This window comes from Hylaeus volcanicus, chromosome 5 (genome assembly GCF_026283585.1).
Source record: "Hylaeus volcanicus isolate JK05 chromosome 5, UHH_iyHylVolc1.0_haploid, whole genome shotgun sequence".
Classification (NCBI taxonomy): Eukaryota; Metazoa; Arthropoda; class Insecta; order Hymenoptera; family Colletidae; genus Hylaeus; species Hylaeus volcanicus.
In genome coordinates, this window is record NC_071980.1 from 28,295,331 (window position 1) to 28,315,139 (window position 19,809).

General features: G+C 47.7%; 1 protein-coding gene across 3 annotated transcripts in view; it reads left to right on the plus strand.

The window, feature by feature from the left end:
• LOC128876079 (signal-induced proliferation-associated 1-like protein 2) overlaps positions 1–19,574 on the plus strand; it is a 44,054-nt gene extending 24,480 nt beyond the window's left edge. For 2 of the 3 annotated variants that reach the window (XM_054122154.1, XM_054122152.1), the window contains exons 2-14: positions 11,284–11,470; positions 11,550–12,023; positions 12,128–12,376; positions 12,455–12,853; positions 13,302–13,513; positions 13,743–13,984; positions 14,065–14,171; positions 14,254–14,488; positions 14,753–15,127; positions 15,314–15,580; positions 15,806–17,287; positions 17,818–18,018; positions 18,235–19,574. In XM_054122154.1, the coding sequence (XP_053978129.1) occupies positions 11,293–11,470; positions 11,550–12,023; positions 12,128–12,376; positions 12,455–12,853; positions 13,302–13,513; positions 13,743–13,984; positions 14,065–14,171; positions 14,254–14,488; positions 14,753–15,127; positions 15,314–15,580; positions 15,806–17,287; positions 17,818–18,018; positions 18,235–18,436 (4,623 nt within the window). In that variant the 5' untranslated portion in view covers positions 11,284–11,292 and the 3' untranslated portion in view covers positions 18,437–19,574. The remainder of the gene's footprint in view (positions 1–11,283; positions 11,471–11,549; positions 12,024–12,127; positions 12,377–12,454; positions 12,854–13,301; positions 13,514–13,742; positions 13,985–14,064; positions 14,172–14,253; positions 14,489–14,752; positions 15,128–15,313; positions 15,581–15,805; positions 17,288–17,817; positions 18,019–18,234) is intronic. The other variant, XM_054122155.1, reaches the window with a different exon arrangement.
• The last annotated feature ends 235 nt before the right edge of the window (positions 19,575–19,809 follow it).

Sequence of the window (19,809 nt, forward strand, 5' to 3'; positions counted from 1 at the left end):
TATTATTCGAAACAATATTCGTTTCAGTCTTCGATACAGATCTTCCTCGGTATAGAAAATCTTCGTTTAGAAGAATCGTATAAGTCGAAATACTCTGTACATTAATTTATGAAATATCGATCCACGAGCATTTTTAAATCGTGTTTTCTGTATTGTCATACTCCGCAAATGAAGTAAAATTTTATACCATTGCACTCGTTCGATTCAATGGCGAAGCGAAAGTAACGCGAACAATCGATTCGCTGTTTTTCGACACACTTCTACGCGCACTGTTGCTTCCTTTTCACGACGTTAGAGTTTCGTAGAACGTCGATGAACTCCGGTTGAACGCACTGCGGCGCGAGGGTGGCGGAATGGAATGCGATCTTGATGGCGAGGGTCCGGGACACGCGTTACGTAAGAAAAGAAATATCAACGGGGCTGCCAGGACAACGACTAGGTTCAGCAGGGTATGAGGGTCCCCGATTAGCGATGGGATCAACCATATCGCAGGTAGCACAGGAACTTCATGCAATGTTTTAGGGAAATTTCGAATTATCAGTTGAAGTTATCGTTAGTGATAGAATTTTAAAGCAGACGAAAGAATCGCGAAGAAGTGGGAAATATTCAAGAAAATCCTTTCTAAATTCCTTCACTCTTTAATTAATTTTATTTAACCATTGCACAAATCGTCCTCATCGTTTATACGTATGATGCGTGTATTTGATATCACGTTATTTTTATTTTTAACTGCTCTTGGAATTTCTTCGACCAAAGTCTAATATTTCGTCTAAGATCATTGCTCTTATATGTATACGTATCGATCAGGTCGATCTCACCACTAGATGCGCTGGTGGCTGCCACTGGGATGACTCACAGATAGAAAAGAAAGATGCTGAACGCCCCTGGCCGCCTTGCCTTATTCCTCCTGACCCGCCCAGTCGGGTCCCGCATTCCTCCTCAATTGTCCCAATTTGAGAGAATGCATTCCTGAAAGCTTACCAGCATGCATCCGCCAGGAACCAACGAGGAATTTTTCGTTCGCCCGTACGTCCTCTTCATCGTATTATTTCAGTAAACTCGGGCTCGAGAATTCATCTCATATTTTTGGACTTACGCCTCTGTAATATTTTTCGGATCGAGAATATTTTTGTTCGTACCTTTTCGTCTGTAATAACGGACCGTAATATCCGCGCTGCTAATAGTTTGGTCGCCTGCATCTGAGACTCGTCACATACGACGCGTAATTACCGTCTCCAGAAGAGGGCCTTTGACGCGTGTCGGCGCTTTGTCTTTTTAATTAACAGAATACGTATCTCTGTACTGCTCGGCAAACCGAAGAATCTGTGCCTTGGAGGCAACCTTTATAGAAATAGAATTTCAGAAATTTAATTATTTCAGATGCCAACGAAGAGTATAGTACTAATTAAATCCACCTGCATATCCAAGTATCGTTATTTTCAAAGTTACACGAATCGTTTCCCGTGAATTCAAGCGAATCGGATCGACGTTGAAGTTCGTACATCGCGGACGGATGGGTATCGTTTCCAAAAAGTCGGTGAAATATGATTGAGCGCGCGCTTTGGCGCTCGCCGTTGGTAAAGCATCGCGGTATCAAGCCGCGGTAATAAATTGACTGCTCGCGAAGCTACCAAGGCGACGCTTATCGCCGGTAATAATATTGCCGATAGAATTTATCGCTCCGCGACTACCTTGTAATACCACGGCGCCAATATTTCGCTCTCGCGCCGCGTGAGACGCGCCTTTTCCTTCGACTTAACGATCCTCCGCCGCGCGCGAATTTACAGCAACATGTGGCTACCATGCGCACGGTAGCCCGAGACCTCCGTTCTTCCGTTTCTCGCTTTCGGACAGGCCTCCCCAGGCGGAGAACTCCGTCTCGAGCCGCAAAAACGAAAAGGGAAAAAAAGAAACGCTCGGTTCGCACGACTGGAGTTTCTTCGCGAAACACTGGGACCTCCCTCGCGAACGTTAATACAGCGATTTTCTCGGATGATCTTCCGCCGATTCACTGGAATTCGCGAGGAGAAAGCGAATCGATTGTATCGAGTCAATTACCTAATTTTACCCGTCGAAGTAGACGAATCCTGTCTAAGAGACGTCTCGGCGTCCCAACCAAACTTCATTTACGTCTACGCGTACTCTACACTTCCCCTATTGTTAGAGAAAGTCCGTCGATTCCATTAGAATGACAAATTGTCGCCAAGAGCGCAATTTCTCTCTTGTCCACGCGTCCATTCGCGAGGAGAAGGAACGTTTAAAGCCGCGCGAAGAAAACGGATAACTGACGAGGTACTTGACGACGAATGCGTTACAAGCCAGCGTCTCTTTATCGGCAAAGTGCATTTCAGAGTTGTCGTCTCGTGTTGATAACGTCTCGTCGAACGCGCGAGCAGGACAATTAATCGCTATAGTTTCGGAGAGGATAATAGCGACGTCTTATTTCATCCCTTGTTATATTCTTTATACTCGCATACCATCCATCGCAAAGGATCTAAACGTTTCCATATACGAATCCTCGAGCTATCGAGATAAACGCGAAATTTCTCGTTCAAATGAAAACTTCATTTACTGCTTATTCACCGCCGACGAAACAGAATAATGCACCGTTAATTTCTCGCGTATAGCAAGTTCGTAGACCGTACCATGCACGAGAGACGCGCCTAATTAACTCGTAAACGCAATACGCGCCTTTCCCAGAAGATGGTACGCGTTCGATTCAATTCGAGCGTGCAGATCGTAATTCTCTCCATTATCTTCCACCATTGTGTAGTCTCGCTGCTTGCTGCCCTCTCTGACATCCGTAGGAAAGATCTCTCGATTCAGTGTTCGTTCGCGTTTCCTACCGACTCTCCAATTGCGTCACAGAAAATACGCGATGACACGAATCTGTCAGGTTTCAAGGATGTGTAACAATCGAACGCGTGTTCCGCCTACTCCTTTCGTCTGTGATACCATTTAAGAGAGTCGTGGCACACTCGACGCGATAGGATTACCAATGTTGCATAATCGTAAAGATAATTCTCCATTCGTACGATATCGCTATTACCGAAGCGTATATAAAGGTCGGATTTAATACGTTTTAGATGGAAATGTAATATTAAGTGTGTCGTTATAAATCGTTCAGTACGCGTGAGTATATTTAACACGAGCAAGAACTAAATGGCGTTAAAGTGTGCTGCACTACTGCGGACCCGTGTCTTGCCGTGCGTTGAAGTCTCCGAAAGGATCAATGAAACACCTCCTTCGATCATGGGAATGCATTAGAGCACAGTAACCGAAAAATCAAACGAAAATCGATGAAAAACTCGCGTTGATCTATCGCAGGAACTGTACCGTGCGTTTAACACGGATCGAGATTTTCTCGAGCTGTCGACGCAAGTAATTGCCGCACAATTATTTACGTTCTCGATTGTAAAACGCGGCGAGGAAACCGCGAGCCATTTCCACGCGTTCTTCAGGAAACAATTAACAACAACTATTCGTTCCCATGCGTCTTGATGCTAATCTTTACGTAGGATCCCGAAGGGGCGATGGAACACCTTCCGAAGTCTGCGCGTAGAATAGTTTACGCTCGAGGGAGCTCGCTAGACAAGATTGCATACTCCTTTTTCTTCGGACTGTTTGGAAATAGTACAACCTCCAATTGCACGGTTGATGCATTGGCTTTTTTATCGGAGACACTGTGTTTATACACCTGGTGACTTCGATGCCAGGGAATCATAAACGCCGCTCTGCTTGCTCGCGTTTAATTGGATATCTTTCGTATCTTCGTTGTGATATAGTACTTACGAACACGAGATGAAAGCTTTCCAAACGTCTAATTATCAAAGGCACTCCGATTGTTCATACTTTAGCTAACATAACGCATGCGAAGCAGGGGCGTAAACACCTCTCATTAAAGATAGCGTTTTTACATGTCCTCTCCGGAGGGAAACGCAGCAACGCGAGGCGCGTTTCGCGCGACTTTCTTTTGCTCGATGAATTCGCACAATTAAAAAAAAAAGAATAATTACCTGGTTCGTCGTCGTAATACAAGCCAGAGCGTGGTTGCATCGTGGCTGCAATCAACGGGCGGAAACCGGTAGAAAAACTAGTATTTTACCACGGTAATGGTGCTCGATGTTATTACGATCTCTTGTGCCAACCTCGTTTGCGATCCCAGAAAGGGGCGAAATAATATTCTATCTACCGTGGCTTTATATGGCTAGGCCTTTACGCTCGAGGGATCAGCGGAGAGAAGGAAAAAAAAAATACTCCCTTCTACGTTTGCGTCGGAAAACTCGCTTGATGCCGAACCCGGTGGAAAAAAAAGAATTGTTCGTCGTTCCCAGAGTAGAGACTACACGGTGTACATAATCGCGGAGAGCCTGGTTAAATATTCCTTACGACTTGACCGTAATTAGCGTTTTTACGTCGCGATGGACAACGACGATGCCGCAACAGTCTGGAAAAGCGCTCGACGAAACGTGCGCTGGCTTTCTTCTTCTTGAGCTGGGAAAACTCTGGCGAAAACGGTCGTGTTTCAGTCGCACAATATCAACCTTCGAACCAACGAAGCGATTACTTAAACTCGGGATACTTTCACGCGAACTACAACTTGCATCGATTTTAACAAAATTGCCCGTTGGAGCGTCAAAGGAAAGTGGATCGATTTCGACGGAAGGAACGTTCGTTAAGAGGTCCACGGTGTATAACTTGGTCGCGCGCGGGGCCAGGAATGCGTGAAAGAAGAGGACGGGGAAAAAATCGACGCGCATTCTCAGCGCGGCCCGCACAACGGCTTCGCGATACGCTCGTAGATCGCGTCAAGAATGCAAAGGCATTTACATAACTAGTTCGGATGATCGGCGTGCGTACCGGTGCTCTGTGTGTACAGGACTCTGCGTGCATGCCCGCGAAATTGTGGCATAACGACGCGAAACGAGACGTCCTTCGCGCGATCCGCCGCGATCTGGTCGTTACGCGTCGCGAATCGATCTCTGATCGCTTCCGACTGGTCGAATCGAGACCTCGGCACACGCTCCGAGCCTTCGAGATGAGACAGGTGCGCTCCATTGTCTTCCGAAGCCGACAGGAATACAGATTTTCTGACGCTACAGTCGTTATTTGGTTTGTAATATATAGGTGGGTAAACTAGAGAGATAGAAGTAGTTTAAAGAACTCTGCAGTGGACTAAGTAGAAATAGAAAAAAAAAAAATATAGAGATAAGCAAGACAGGATGCACAGAAACATGCGCCGCGACGTCGACCTGCATACGCGAATAGGCCATCCGTGAAACTTATCGAAGCAGATATCCTACCTACAATGGATACGCGAATGCCGCGCGGTTCCATTCGCGTGAAACGTTAAAGGACTTGCCTAGAGTCCTACAGAGTCCTACTACACAAACGCTGTTGCTTCGAAAGAAACATCGAAAATCCAGCTCTCCGATGCACCCTATCTTCAACATACAGTCGTACGTACAGACGGCGTACAGTCTGATCGGTGCCTGAACGTTGCATTGGTATGAGAAGTGCAGCGTGACAAAGGCTCGTCCAACTGGGCGTAAATTAGCTGACCGTTCCAGCGGGTGATAGAGTCGACGTGTTTCGGCGTCCAGCGTCACATTCGTACGATCACGTACGCGAATCCATCTCGGAGATGGATTCGTCGATACGGGGCAGGGAGCGATGGGTTCTGCGGTTGCACGCACCGCGAGCGTTCCCACAAGACCGTGCACACGGAAAAGTCGTCGTACGAGTTCGGTACCTAGGACTGCAGCCACGACTCTGTGACGACACGCTCGCTGATCGTCGAGGATGAGAGAACCCGATACACTGGACACCAAAGAATGTTCGCCAGAGACTGTTGCCCCCTCGACGTGCTGTCTTCGATCGTCCCTCGTCTCTAGCCACGATTCGCCCGCGAAAATAATATTTCCTGGAAAGACGACTTCGCGGATACGGTGTAATTCTTGCGTAAAACGATTTAGTAAAACACCAAACACGACGAATATAATTTAATCTCTCTAAAGAGCCCGAGAACCAACATACGTTCTTACCAACGAAGTCCGACGAAGCGGTGAGAAATTCATTTCGTATTACGATTTCAGCGACTAAAAAATTGTCGACCATTCATAGCTACGAGTCATAATGTTCCTCGTATTCGAGGCGTCAGAGTCTTTAGAAATTCGAGAATGAGTTCTTGGAAGACACGTAGGTGCCCGAAGTGTTTCACGACGCCTCGCGTTCTTCCTGGATCGGTGCCTGATCGATCAAGCGCGATCACCGAAGGCTCTCTGTACGACTTTATTGCCGCGCATGCTTCCAATGGCTTCCATCGCGCGACCACCGCCAGTTATCAGGACACTGAAAGCTTCTCGGTAGTTCGAGGGTGGTCCCTTATCACCTCCGAGTGACTCTAACGCGTGTAACGCCGGTTGTCGACTCCGTTTTAACTCGGTTGTTCGATCGAGTGCATTCGGGAGACACGTGACGGATTTTTATTTTCTAATCTACTAATTGGCATCGTATCGCGATTTCTATTACTATTCGCGCCAAGTATTTGCGATCGGGATTAATTTTGATCGTTATCGTAAAAGTGGAAGATATCCTTGGAGATAATAGCAATTAACAATGACTCATAGAACAGCGTTACACGAGCTTTTAGTTGTTTACGTTTCAAACAGAACGATTTGTACGCGTTTCATTCCACGCTTCGACCTACATTTTTTACATGGCATGCAATATAATATAAATTTAATTGCATCCATTCTATTTACACGTAGGTACACATTAAGTAACAACTTCTTTCAATTAGATTCTACGTCTTTGATTGCAGACACGTTCACCACCTCGCATATCGGAGTTCCCACTGGATTTACATTTGTACATACTTTGCTGCGATCGCGTAATCGCGACAGTACAGATCATTCTCGCTTTGAAAACCGCAGCATTCAGTTACGCGCACGAAACTATAATACCTCGGTTCTCGCGTTCATCATAAATCCACCCTGCTGTTATATTATAATTATCGTAACGAACGGGATATTCCGATTTCGTGTACGACTAAATGAATGAACGCGAAGGGTTTTAAGTCGACGGCCGTGTCAATCGCGGGGAAACGATTCGCGATCATTAGCTGACAGGAAAAAGGAATCGTCGAGGAGTACTATACGCGGAGGCATCGAGCATCGGCTCTGGTCCTCGGACACGCATGACTTCCGGTGGTCAGCAGCCGTCGCACGGCTGACCGGATTTCAGACTCGTTTCTCTCCTACCTTTCTCAATCCTGTTATCGTTCGCCAGAATGGGTGGTAAATACGCAAACGAAGCAACCGAGCGTCGTATCCCAGTCGCAATCGGACCTTTCGCTTGAAATCCACTGATCGACGCTGCTCGGGCCAGTCCCCAGAAGTCCTAAAAAAATAATCATTCGAGGGAAATGCATGTATGTATAGCAATGCATGTATTTCAATTTGCAGACTGCAATTTACAGAAAAAACATAAAATAAATGGTAGGAATGAATACAAGTTCTCAACTTTGCGCTGTACTTTCGAAACGAAACTGTATCCGATACTTTGGCCCAATGCACCCTGCCTAAAACCTGGTTATCTACCACACAACTTCCCTTCCGTTGTTAAACGAAATAAACCATTTCACGAATGAAACGTGATTCCAATCGCACGGTCGCGTTAATCTGGCTTCGTTGTCGAACTCGTTCTGAAATTTCTACGATTTCCGCGTCGACCTTGGATACGTTTTCCCAGGCGGTATTTAACCATGGCGCGCACGTACGCTACTCGAGAAGCCTCGGCACCTGAGCTGGCTCTCAGCAGGTTCGCGCAACACGGTTGCGTCGCGTTGCACAACTCGAGTAAAATTACGAGAAATCGTAATGCAGGTTACGAGCAGTATCTGGTCCCCGGCGTGCACTCGACACGCGAATAGGAAACGATAACGGCTCGTATTCGCGCCGAGGTCCCTCTATTGTCCATCAGCTGTTCCGTGTATATTTTTCCCAATAACGGAGCGCGTCCTTGCGCGCGTACGAACGATTTGCGTAACGACTCACGGAGCCACTTACCAGCAGGAAATCCGGGCTAATTAGCGCGTCCAATTAAAATGCTTGCCCGATCATCGAAATTACAAGACGACGGGCGAAATTTTAATCTACACGTTTCGTTAGACGTTTCGCGAACACGAAGGTTCGACGTGTTGCTCTATTTAAAACGGAAATTGTAGAAATTTTTGAGTCGTAACAATAGCGTGTAGATTCAAAAGGGTTCATTGTTTTATCAAGTATCTTCGAAGGCAAAGTTATGACAGAAGAAGACAGTCTTGTTACATTGTACAGACTACTCCGTTCTACAGTCTCCTTCCGTTAGAGGCTCGCGACGTCATCGCGGTCTCGTCCTTGGAAAATAGCAAGCGACGATGAGTCAACGCCAGTTTCGACCGCGGGATACGCTCTTAAGTTTCTCTGGTAATCGCACGCGAACCGCCTTCTCGCGTTTCAACGATCGCGCGACTTCGTCAAGCTCCGAGCGCACACACGAGGTCGTCTCTTCGTCGTTTCTTGGATAAAAAATTGCAGCAGGTTGCACTTGACCGAGACAACCTGGCTCCAAAGTCGCACCTGCAGGGGTCGTGACGAATTGGATCGAAACTGGACGGACTCGCCTGGAAGAGTGTCGTTCGCGAGGTGGCGTCGATCGACCAAATAAAACAGAGTTCTGAGAACTTTCGCACGACGCAAACACCATCGAAGGAAGAAGAGCGCGAGGATGCCTGCGTGACCTGGCTGAAAGCGTAAAGACGTAGCGGGAACGAGCAGTCGATGAAACGCAATTAGCGATCATTTGCAGCTCGTTCGCGGTTCCCGTTGCGGCGCAAACGAATATTATAGTTTGAGAGCTTGGAACAGAACCACAGGAGACGTGGTCAGAGCGTGGCGGAGACCACGTTACTTGTACTCGTATTCGCTCCAAATTTATTAATCTCTAATTACAGAATGCTGTCTGGTACAAATACTACCTAAACAAGTATCGAACCTACTACAATTTACTACCCCCTTAATGTACGCAGAAGAGGCTTGCAGACAGCATAAATCATTCACGAAGCCACCACCTGGCAGACGCAGAGGCTGCGTTCTCCCACCCGTCGCTGTTCCCAAGCCTTCGAACTATTCGTCGTCGGCTGATTGATTCAGTCCCATTGATCGGAACATCTGCCAGAAACGAAATAGCGATTCACAATTTCGCCCAGGCGAGCGTGGCTCGCGAATCGCATACCGTCTCGTTTCGAGGCCGCTGCACAAGCGAAGAGGCTACAGGAGCTCGCAAGGCAGCGAGTACAAGCGGCAAAGTGACGCGTGGAACGCTTGGAATGCAACGGGCTCTTCGATGGTTCGACCACGGTCGTCGTTCGCGCCAAATACCTTCGAGGCTCGATCCTTATGCCCGTCGAACGTCGTCGTCGACGTCATTCCGCGCGCGTTGCCGTCGAAAACGCCCCAAACATTCGAAATTTCGTCTGGTTCGCGTTGGTTCGACGACCTCCACCCTTGCGTCCCTCAAATTCGCCAACGAAATCGAAACTCGGATCATTTTTAGAGCAGGAAGCATACCAGCGCGCGTACAAGAGCATTTCCGGTGGCGGGATCGAGGAATCGATTTTTTTTTTTTTTATCGAAAGTCGAGAGCCGTGGACGCGCGTGCGCCAGCAATTAATTCCCGGTTCGCTTCGATTGGTCGGCGTGTACGAGAGCGCGGATACCGGTTTCGAGTTAACAATGGAATTGCCCATTCACCGGACACATTTGGAGATCGAGCAACGGTACAGGACTAAAGGCCGATTCACGCTTTACCGCCACGGTTCATTGCTTGTACGCGCGTTCTTACGCAACGCGACGACTAGTAGTTGACTGTTAGACCGACGAATGGTCGCTGAACTCTTACAAATCTCGAAGCTAAAATTTTGTTTCTTATCGGCCTATTTAACGTTCCTTATTCGTTCTTAATGGGATGAATCATGAGACGCCTTTGTTTATTTTAAATGCTACCTACGGTGAACAGTTTGTTTTCCGGGTTCGGATCACCTAACAAAAGGTGAACAGAACGGTGTTTGGACGCAGTATACTCCTCAAAAGCGATCTCTCCAGCCGCCAATAATACGACTGGTGTGAAACCAGCTTAAATCTCACACGGTCAATCGCGGACGGGCAGGTGCATAGCGTGCGTCCCGTTTTCTTCGTACAGGCGAGAGTACACGCGCGTCTGCACGCGTATCGCGTTTCAGGCAACAATAAACGCTTCGTGCTTCGTGAGCTGGATCTCGAACCGAGTTAATTAACGTCCTTCCTCCTCCACGCTCTGTCTTGGCTTTTAAAACGAGCTATTACGGTCGCGGGGCGAACTATATCGGTCGATCGTCTAGTAAACTTTGACGCGACGTGCACGCAATAGTTCAAATTAAAAGAAACGCTGGATAATACCTCTGAGCAGGATCGAGAAGGGACTCGTCAAACAGCGGAATACACGTGACAAAGTATATCGTCTCCTTGATCATTTTCTGCACAAATGTACCTAGCCTTGACGCGAAGGTCGATACGACCAAGAAGAGGGGCAACCCGGCGTAGTAGAAGTTGCAAACCGAGGCGACATCAAAAGCCTCTCCGCCAGCTCGATGAATGAACTCGTCACGCATCTGCGGAACCCTCGGGACGCGCTCCAGATGCGTGGGTGTGCAGCGAGTGTTCGCTCGAACGTGTACGAGCGACTGGGAAGGGCTGGCCGATTCTAATTAGCTGTCCTACTTTGTACTTGTTTAGAGGCACTTAAGTTTATTCCTACTTAACCCGCGACACGGCCATCCGTTGATGCAGTAACTCCTAAATAGAGCGAAGTCGCCGAGCGCCACCGAATTTCCGGCGACGGTTGCTTTTCGTCGCGTTCGTTTAAGCTGGTTACATTTTGGAGCAGATGGTAGAAAAGATAACGCTTATCTGAACATTACTAACCCTTTGGCTTTCAAATGTGCTCAGACACAGGGTCTGTACTGCGAGCAGAGCGGAATATTATCCAAGAGAAGATGGCCTCTGGTGACATCTGTAAGGGACAGTTTAATTTACTACGTGGTCTCAGTTTATAATCTTTATCTCCTGGATTCAGTTTTCCAACAGGCCATCTTCTTGGGCCAGATGAATATTAACGCAGGAGTAATCGATAATTTTATACTCTGTCGACAGTGTTCTGTTTACGTATTAAAATTCTTATCGAGTTGTTGTTTTTTGTCCCCAGAATGAAGAGATGATCGCGAGCCTACCGATACACAGCGGCGGCGGCGGCGGCAGCGGAGGGCTGAACAGCCGCGTGGGCCGCGGATTGGCCCTTCACAGGTCCAACTCCAGCTTGGAGCTCCCGCACAGTCCGGACCCAGCCTCTCGAGTGCCAGAAACCCCTCTCAGAAGGGAGTATGGATCTCACGGTAAGTTGCAACCAACGAAGCATCCGTCGAAAATCCATCACTTACGCGATTTAACAACTTTTGTTCCTCGACTTTCTAGGAAGCATCGACGTAGTGGCGCAGTCCGTGACCGTCGGCGAGAACTTGTTCGCGATGCTCCAGGATCTGCGGCCATCGTCGTCGGATCAACGGAATTCTGTCGGCGTGGATTACCTGAGGCGCGTCCCCGACGGGCAGACAGTGGACGCTGACGAGGTCTGCGGTCCGACAGGTGGCTCGAGTCCCAAGCTGCGACTGAAATTAAACAGATTGTGGGGCGCGAAACCGCCACGAGCGATGGAGGAGAGCTGTGGTAGCCCGGTGGTTTCGGCGGACGTCGAGGAGAGGCACAGACGACGAGCGTTCGCTCATTACGATTGCCAGTCCCTCACGGCGAATCTCGGTTACGCGGCGAAATTGAGGGGCATCCTGCTCGCGAGGAGGAGGAACACAGCGACCGGTGCCTCGGCTGCCAGCTCCTTCAGGGCGTCTACACCCGACGAGACGCCCGAGGAAGACGCTGGCGACGGAAAAGGTACGGCACAGTTTCCAACTCGTTTCCTTAACTTCTACACGAAAGGTTCATCGACCTCACAGTTTTGCCAAATTCCGTGACCTAATCCAGAGTTCTGTGTATAGGTAACGACCTGCTGGAATCGTGCCCGTTTTTCCGAAACGAGATCGGCGGCGAAGGAGAGCGAGAAGTGGGTCTTACTCGGTGCTCCCAAGGAAACGGAGTTCACAGACCGCCTTTATCGTACGGTATCGCGGTTTTGGAGCCAGCGCCCGGCGAAACGTTATGGAAGCACAGTTGCCCGCTGCAGAAACGACCGCTCCCCATCGAGAGCGTGGACGAAGGCGCACACTATTACAGGAGATACTTTCATGGTAAGCGAAACCGCCCTAAAACCCTGGAATCGTTTTGTCAAGTTTTACTTTGGTAAGCATTGGTTGGTACGTTTCCAGGTCGAGAGCACCAAAACTGGTTCGGCATGGACGAGCAACTTGGTCCAGTTGCGATCAGCATTCGTAAAGACGTTAATCAGTATAGAATAATTGTACGCACCTCTGAACTCTTGACGCTCCGTGGCTCTGTACCGGAAGAGGCGCTGGGGATCAGGCCTCAGGGCAACAGGCTGCCCACCAGGGAACTTTTGGAGCTGGTAGCCCCGGAAGTGCAACTCGGGTGTCTCAGGCTCGGCACACCAGCCGCTGAGGAAGCTCTCGCTCGACTGGACGAGCAAGGACTCTCCAACAGGTACAAGGTCGGTGTCCTCTACTGCAGATCCGGTCAGAGAACCGAGGAAGAAATGTACAACAACCAGCACGCTGGCCCGGCTTTCCTCGAGTTCCTCGACGCTATTGGTGAGCATTCAACGAAACGATTAAATGAAACTCTGTGATAGCAGTAGCTCTTCGACTATTTATAGTAGATATACGTTACAGTAAAAATAATAGGATAAATGCTCGACAATTACTATTGCAACGTGTAGAATTAAAGACCAACTACGGTTATAAGAACGGTCCCACTCCGAGATAAAATAAAGACCATCTTGGAATCAACTATAATAGCGTTATCATCGGATAGCGACTCCTCCAACCGAGAACGGTAACGAACGCTTGTTTGCGCGACTGCGAGTGTCGGCGTTTAAATAATTATGCCGCGAGATGTTACCTCAAGGTCTCGAGAGGTTAATAAGATTCGCGCAGCGAACGAAAGTAAAGAGTCTCGAGTTTCACGGAACGAGGAAACTCGGAGTGGAACGGTTCTTTCTCGCCGCGGCAGTCGACATAATTGTACGTTACACGACAGGCCAAAGAATAAGACTGCGAGGATTCGAAGGTTACAAGGCTGGCCTGGATACGAGAACCGACTCGACAGGTACCCACGCGGTCGCAGCCACGCATCGAGGAGCGGAAGTAACGTTTCACGTGTCGACGATGCTACCCTTTACGCCCAATAACAGGCAACAGCTGCTTAGGAAGAGACACATCGGAAACGACATAGTCACGATAGTTTTCCAGGTAAGAAGACAATAGCCGACCGCGGTAATTCGCAATTAAGCGGGATTGCATCCTGTCCGTGCAAAGCGTCGAGCAGCAGGCATGGGCAACCTTTTGATCGTAATAATACGGAACGAGCAACACCAATGTTTCTCTTTTTATTCCTCGAATTGCATTGTTTCGAGTTCGAAAAAAAAATATACTACCTTTTGTGTGTCAGACAATACCAGAATTTATTTGCTCGAAACAGGAGCCTGGAGCGCTGCCGTTCAGTCCGCGGAGGATACGCTCGCAATTTCAGCACGTATTCATCGTGGTCAGAGCCATAAATCCATGCTCTGATAATACTCAGTACAGCGTGGCCGTGTCCAGGAGCAAGGAAGTGCCCATTTTTGGCCCTCCTGTTACCCCTGGTGCCACGTTCGCCAAAGGAAAAACCTTTGCCGATTTCATCCTGGCTAAGGTCATCAACGCTGAAAACGCAGCTCACAGGTAACTTCGGATAAAGTCTACGCAAATCTATAGCTATGAACGACAGGAGGATACCAAAGAACCTTCAAATTTCTGTGCAGATCAGAGAAATTCGCCACGATGGCGACCAGGACGAGGCAAGAGTACCTGAAAGATCTCGCGACGAACTACTCCTCCACCACAGTGGTCGACACTGGACAGAAATTTTGTAAGTCGATCTCTCCACTCTGTGTTTGAAACTATAGCAACCACCACCGATGTTCTTTACCAACGTTTGTCTTCGAAAACAGCCATGCTGTCGTTCAGCAGCAAGAAGAAAGCGGCGGTGAGGCCGAGATTGTCCTGCGACGCGTCGCAACGCGGCGCCATATGCTGGCAAGTGATACTGGAGGACAGTAATCAGAACACGGATTGTTATCTAGGAATAAGCGTGGACACTGTCGTTCTCATCGAGGAACACTCTAGACAGGTCGTTTTCGTCACCCCTTGTGCCAGCGTGCTTGGCTGGCACGCTCAAACGAACAGGTACCTTTAGTTTCGTAAAAAATACAAGTCAACTTTTCATCGACAAGTTTATTATCCTCTGACGCAACGTTATTAATACATCGTACCAAAGAATAACAAACTGTTAACTCGCTCGACGATGTATTAATAGCTTCTTGTGCACTACAAAGTATTAATAGCTGTATCGACGAAGAAAATATCTGACCCCATTAGACGATAACTTTTATTAATCTATTCTGATCGGAACAGTTCGAGCAGGAAGTATTTACGTACTTTCCATTGCAGCTTGAGACTGTACTACCACCAAGGAGAGTGTATAACGATACACGTGCGTGGCGATTACGGAGAAAGGGACGAATTAATGGAAATCGTGGCTCGACTGCGCGCTGTAACTCAAGGGGCACCGGCTACGGAACTCTCTTTGAAGAGAAACAGTTTGGGACAATTGGGTTTCCACGTTCAGCCAGATGGAGTGGTGACGCAGGTCGAAAGCATGGGCCTGTCTTGGCAAGCGGGATTAAGACAAGGGTCCAGGCTCGTAGAAATTTGCAAAGTAGCTGTATCTACCTTGAGTCACGACCAGATGGTCGACTTGCTCAAGACCAGCGCGCAAGTCACGGTCACCGTCATACCACCGAGCAACGACGGTAATCCTAGAAGGTGAGTCGCTTTGCATCGTATGCAAATATTATCTCTATACACAGTTATACGGGTTTCAAGTGACAATTCAAAACTCTTTCAAAACTCTTGTCACGAATGTCCTACAGTTACCTCGGAACTAGGCGAAAGCAAATTTTTGTCGTCTATGGGTGACTTTAATTCGTTTATTTTGCGATTCCATTGCAGAGGTTGTTCGCTGCAAAATTGCCAGTATTTGTCGAGCAACTACGAGGGTGACTACGAAAACGTAACCAGTCCAGATAACACGCCGACTCAGCAAACAGCCATGTCTCATCAGAGGCGATACGAGCGTTCCTTCAGTCCGCCGAGATCGAGCAACAGTTCTGGTTACGGAACCGGATCTAGCTCTAGATCGTTCAACGATCCACGCTTTCCCATGGAAGGAACGATGACCAGCAGCAGCAGCGGGCACAGCAGCGCGGATGATCGCTGGTAAGCAACCAATTTTACGATCTATTCCACGAACTCTTCCTTAACTATCACCATTGCGTCTTTGAAAGGTTGAGAAACAATTTAGTCAGCCTCGCGTAGTACTTCGAAGTTGAAGAATTTTTAATATTTTGAATCTATGCTGAAACAAGTTCCCAAGCTTTGCCCCTTGATCAGTATAAATCGAATATAGGGTCGAAATATTACAAGCCGAATTTTCTCGCGCAGGTACGAGCTCCTAGAACCGCAGGACCAAGACAATGGGCATCGAACGGACGGCACTCCACCGCCGCCTCTCCCAGCGAGACAAAATTATCAAGTGGTGACGCCCAAGTCCTCCCAGAAAAAGGAGAAAGAGTCCCACTACGCCAGCAGCAAACAGTTTTCGGAGAACTCGAAGCAGCACCACGGTCACGATCATTATACCAAGGATGGCAATTACGCGTCGTCGAAAGCGATACAGGAGAGACACGAGAGCTATCAGAGGCAATTGGACAACGCTCACAACCGTAGCCAGGATCACGTCACCTCCAATTACGTGAAACTCCAAAAGGAGAAATACGAGATCAAGCAGGAGAATCTATACGCGTCCCAGAGGGAACTCCACAAGAACGAGACGCATCACGTCGGCCATCAGAAGCTAACCGCGTCCAATTCCCTTCCGTTGGCACAGAACGCGTCCTACAGCCTGCCCAAGTCCAACAGCAACAACAACCTGGGCAGGTACAACGACTACGAGCAGTCCAAGTACGACTACGACGGCGGAAAGCCCGATAGAAACTCGAAATACGAAGCTCAGGAAGAGAAACTGTTGGATAGAAGCGGACAGAGCAAGTACGAGCAAGAGGTGCGAAGCCACGAGAAGAGGACGATGGGCTACGAGTACACCGAGGACTTGTACGAAAGGAGGAACAGTAAGTACGATATGGACATCTCCAAGTACGAGTTGGAGTGTCAGCACAACGCCAACGAACGGAAGCACATGGACAACGAGCAAAATCGAGAGACTATCAGGTATGAGATACCCCACGAGTTCAAGGTGGGCGAGAAAGTCACGTGTCTAAAGACCACCATGACAGAGAGGCCCGTGCCTCACAAGATAAACGTCGAGTATAGACAGACGAAAGACTTCACCGCAAGCCTTCCGCCAGAAGTTAGGATTCCCGATGTAAACTGCTCCGAAACCACTACTCTGCCCAGCGAGGATGAACTGTCGAACGGTTCTGGGAGCGTGTCGCCTAGACTGAGAAGAGCCAACAAGCATCGCGGAGGAAATGTCACCCCTTCGAGCGGTAGCTCCAGAAACCAGAGCCCCAGACCGAAACCAGGCGTACGGAATTCTCACAGGAATTCCGCCAACCTGACGTCCAGCACGCTGCAAGAGGATCTGATGAAACTGATCAATCCTGACTACATCGCTGACGACGGTCAGATAACCAACAACAACGTGAACGCATTGATCAATCAGCAGAACTCGAACAAGATCAATAACAATCTGCTCGAGATCCAGAACAGATGCAGGTCCAGGGAGAACCTGTGCGGCAGCAGCGCCAGCACGCTGACCGTTTTGTCGACGAACGGACAGGAGAATGGAAACGGGAACGGGTCAGAGGTGATCCTCACGATGGCCAGGCCAGCTACAGTGATCTCCAACGCGAGCACAGCCTCCAGTCCTGCGCCCAGCGAAAACAAACTGTCGAAGGAAGAGAGGTAATTTAATAAACTCTATCGATTCGGTGGTTTAGTGTCAGAAGGGTGTAATTGTAATTGTCTATCGAGTTGAGAGTGATATTGGCTTAGTTTTCAAGTGCTTTCGTTAGTGCAGATGGTACAGTGACCGTAAACTATAACAGAACAAATTAAGTAATGCCTTTTCGTGAAGTTACACGACGAATCCATATTGTACGTATCATAAGGATGATTTAAATGAATAAACTATTAACAATGAAATTGATTTCATTTCTACCAAGTATCACTACTTAACAATTTCTGCAATTATTCTTCTCTGCCACTAAACCACTGAATCGTTAACGTACTAACTGTATAAAGGGTGAAAGTAAAGTAAAGCTGAAGAGAATGCCCCTGGACGGAATTCAGAATCGTTGAAAAAGGTTATTTCACTATTGGTCAGGATTTCGTATCACAGAAACCAGCAGCATTGGTATCGTGACGTATTCTCAGGGCCATTCTTCGTAGCCCCTCGCAGTTGTATGGAATTTGACATACGTTCGCGTGTTTAGATTGTCACCGCGCGTCACCAAACCTCCGCATTCGATTTCCAAAGCGCCCAGCAACTTGACCTCGATCAAAGACGCGAAAAACCATAACGACACGGACGTAGACTGCTGGCAGAACCACCACCACCACGTGGACGCTAGGTCGAAGCAACACCCTCAGGAGTGGCCAGACGACAGGCTCATCGACGGGTGCAGTAATATCGCGTAAGTTTAGCGTACAACCCCAAGCACACCTGAGCAATTTTGAAATAACGTTCTCCCTTTCAAATGACTTGAAACTAACTCTCAGTTCACTTGAAAGAGGGCTAGGTAGCGATTTTTATCTGAAGACCTCGTTTCAAATGTCTTATTATTTTAAAGCATTCTTCTACGCGTCTGTTTTCCGTACGAGCGAAGAATACGTTCATTTCCTTGTTTCAGTAATTCCGTGTCGGATTTGCAAACCCACCTGTCCTCGCTGGAGCTCAGGGTAGCCAGAGAGACTCGGCGAAGACTTTCCCTGGAAGACGAGGTCCGTCGTTTGCGAGACGAGAATCGACGTTTGCAGGACGAGAGTCACGCGGCAGCCCAGCAGCTTCGACGTTTCACAGAGTGGTTCTTTCAAACGATAGATCACCAGTAATATTTAACAGTAATCGTATCGATGATTTTCATTCGAAAATGTTAGTGATCGTTTATATTTTTCTCCGACGCGTAGTTCCCCGATCGTGCCAGAGTACGATCTTCTCGTTAAGAGCAGTATTAGTTCCGCGTTTTCCCACGAACGTCGTCCACGTAGATTTTAAGACGCGAATCGACGTTAATTTAAAGCAATTGCAAACGAATTCGCGCGATTCGAAACGAAGGCGTACATACAAACGTACTGTTTAACACGTTGAACGCTGGTTCCTACGAACCGATGGTGAACTTCTTGCTTAGGCAGCGAAAATATCGACTTCGTGGCGTATTGCGTTCATCAGACCATCGCAGCTTGTTAAACGGTGTAGCGAACAGTAATAATACTGAAAATGTAGATTTAACAGTATTTGCAAAGGAAACTTTTTTTTCATTCAAGTATTAGGCTCTTTATTTATTATTTTTTATTACACAGAGACTGACGTCGTTCGAAAGTTCAGCGTCGGCGTGTAGACAACACCATCGTGGCGTTTAACGTGTTAAGGATGTCCAGAGAGGAACGCTTTTCCCTCGCGACATTTTGTATCATAGATTTTAGTTCTCGATAGTCTTAAGTCGTACAAGTGTAAGTTACCTTTATGCTCCGTTGAAACATTGACGAGTATTTTGCAATGACCAGAGAGATACCTGTAGATTCGACGAACGTGCAGCCTCTGTCCATTTGAAGAAACGTTGGTTTTCTTCGTCTTTTACTCGTTAACGATTGTTGACGACGAATACGAATGACGTCTTGCTTCGAAACGACCAAATATTACTAGTTGTCTAAGGATTACTTTTCAACTCATCCCTGTAATTTATTACGTGTTTTGTATAATCGTTCAGGGTATTGTTAATCGAGCCAGAAGGGAACACTCTCGTACGCGTATGGAGATGAAAAATTAAAAAAAAAAACAAAAAACAAAAAAAAAAGAAAACATTCCACCACGCACGAAACACGAATTGTTAATCATTTTGACGCCTCGATCGTCCGTCACGAGGCTTTTGTTTATTCTTCGCAATAAGCTCTTTGTCTTCATCGAGCCCGAAGACGTTATCCATCGAGAAAAGTCTGTAAGTTAAAGAAATAAAAAGAACTGAAAAATGCATACACGGAAGCGGTGGCGTCACTAGTTTTTGATGTCACCCGATGTGGCAAAAGTCATGTATCATCGGTGAAGAAACAATTTCTTTTTCTGTTCACTCTTAAATGTCAACTTGACTAGCAATATTTACAGACAATTATTTCAACGTCCTAGTGACGTCACCGCGCATGGAATGTTAATTTTTATCGTCGACGAAAATAAGGATCCTTGTATGGTGGAATCGGGATGAAAAAGGTAG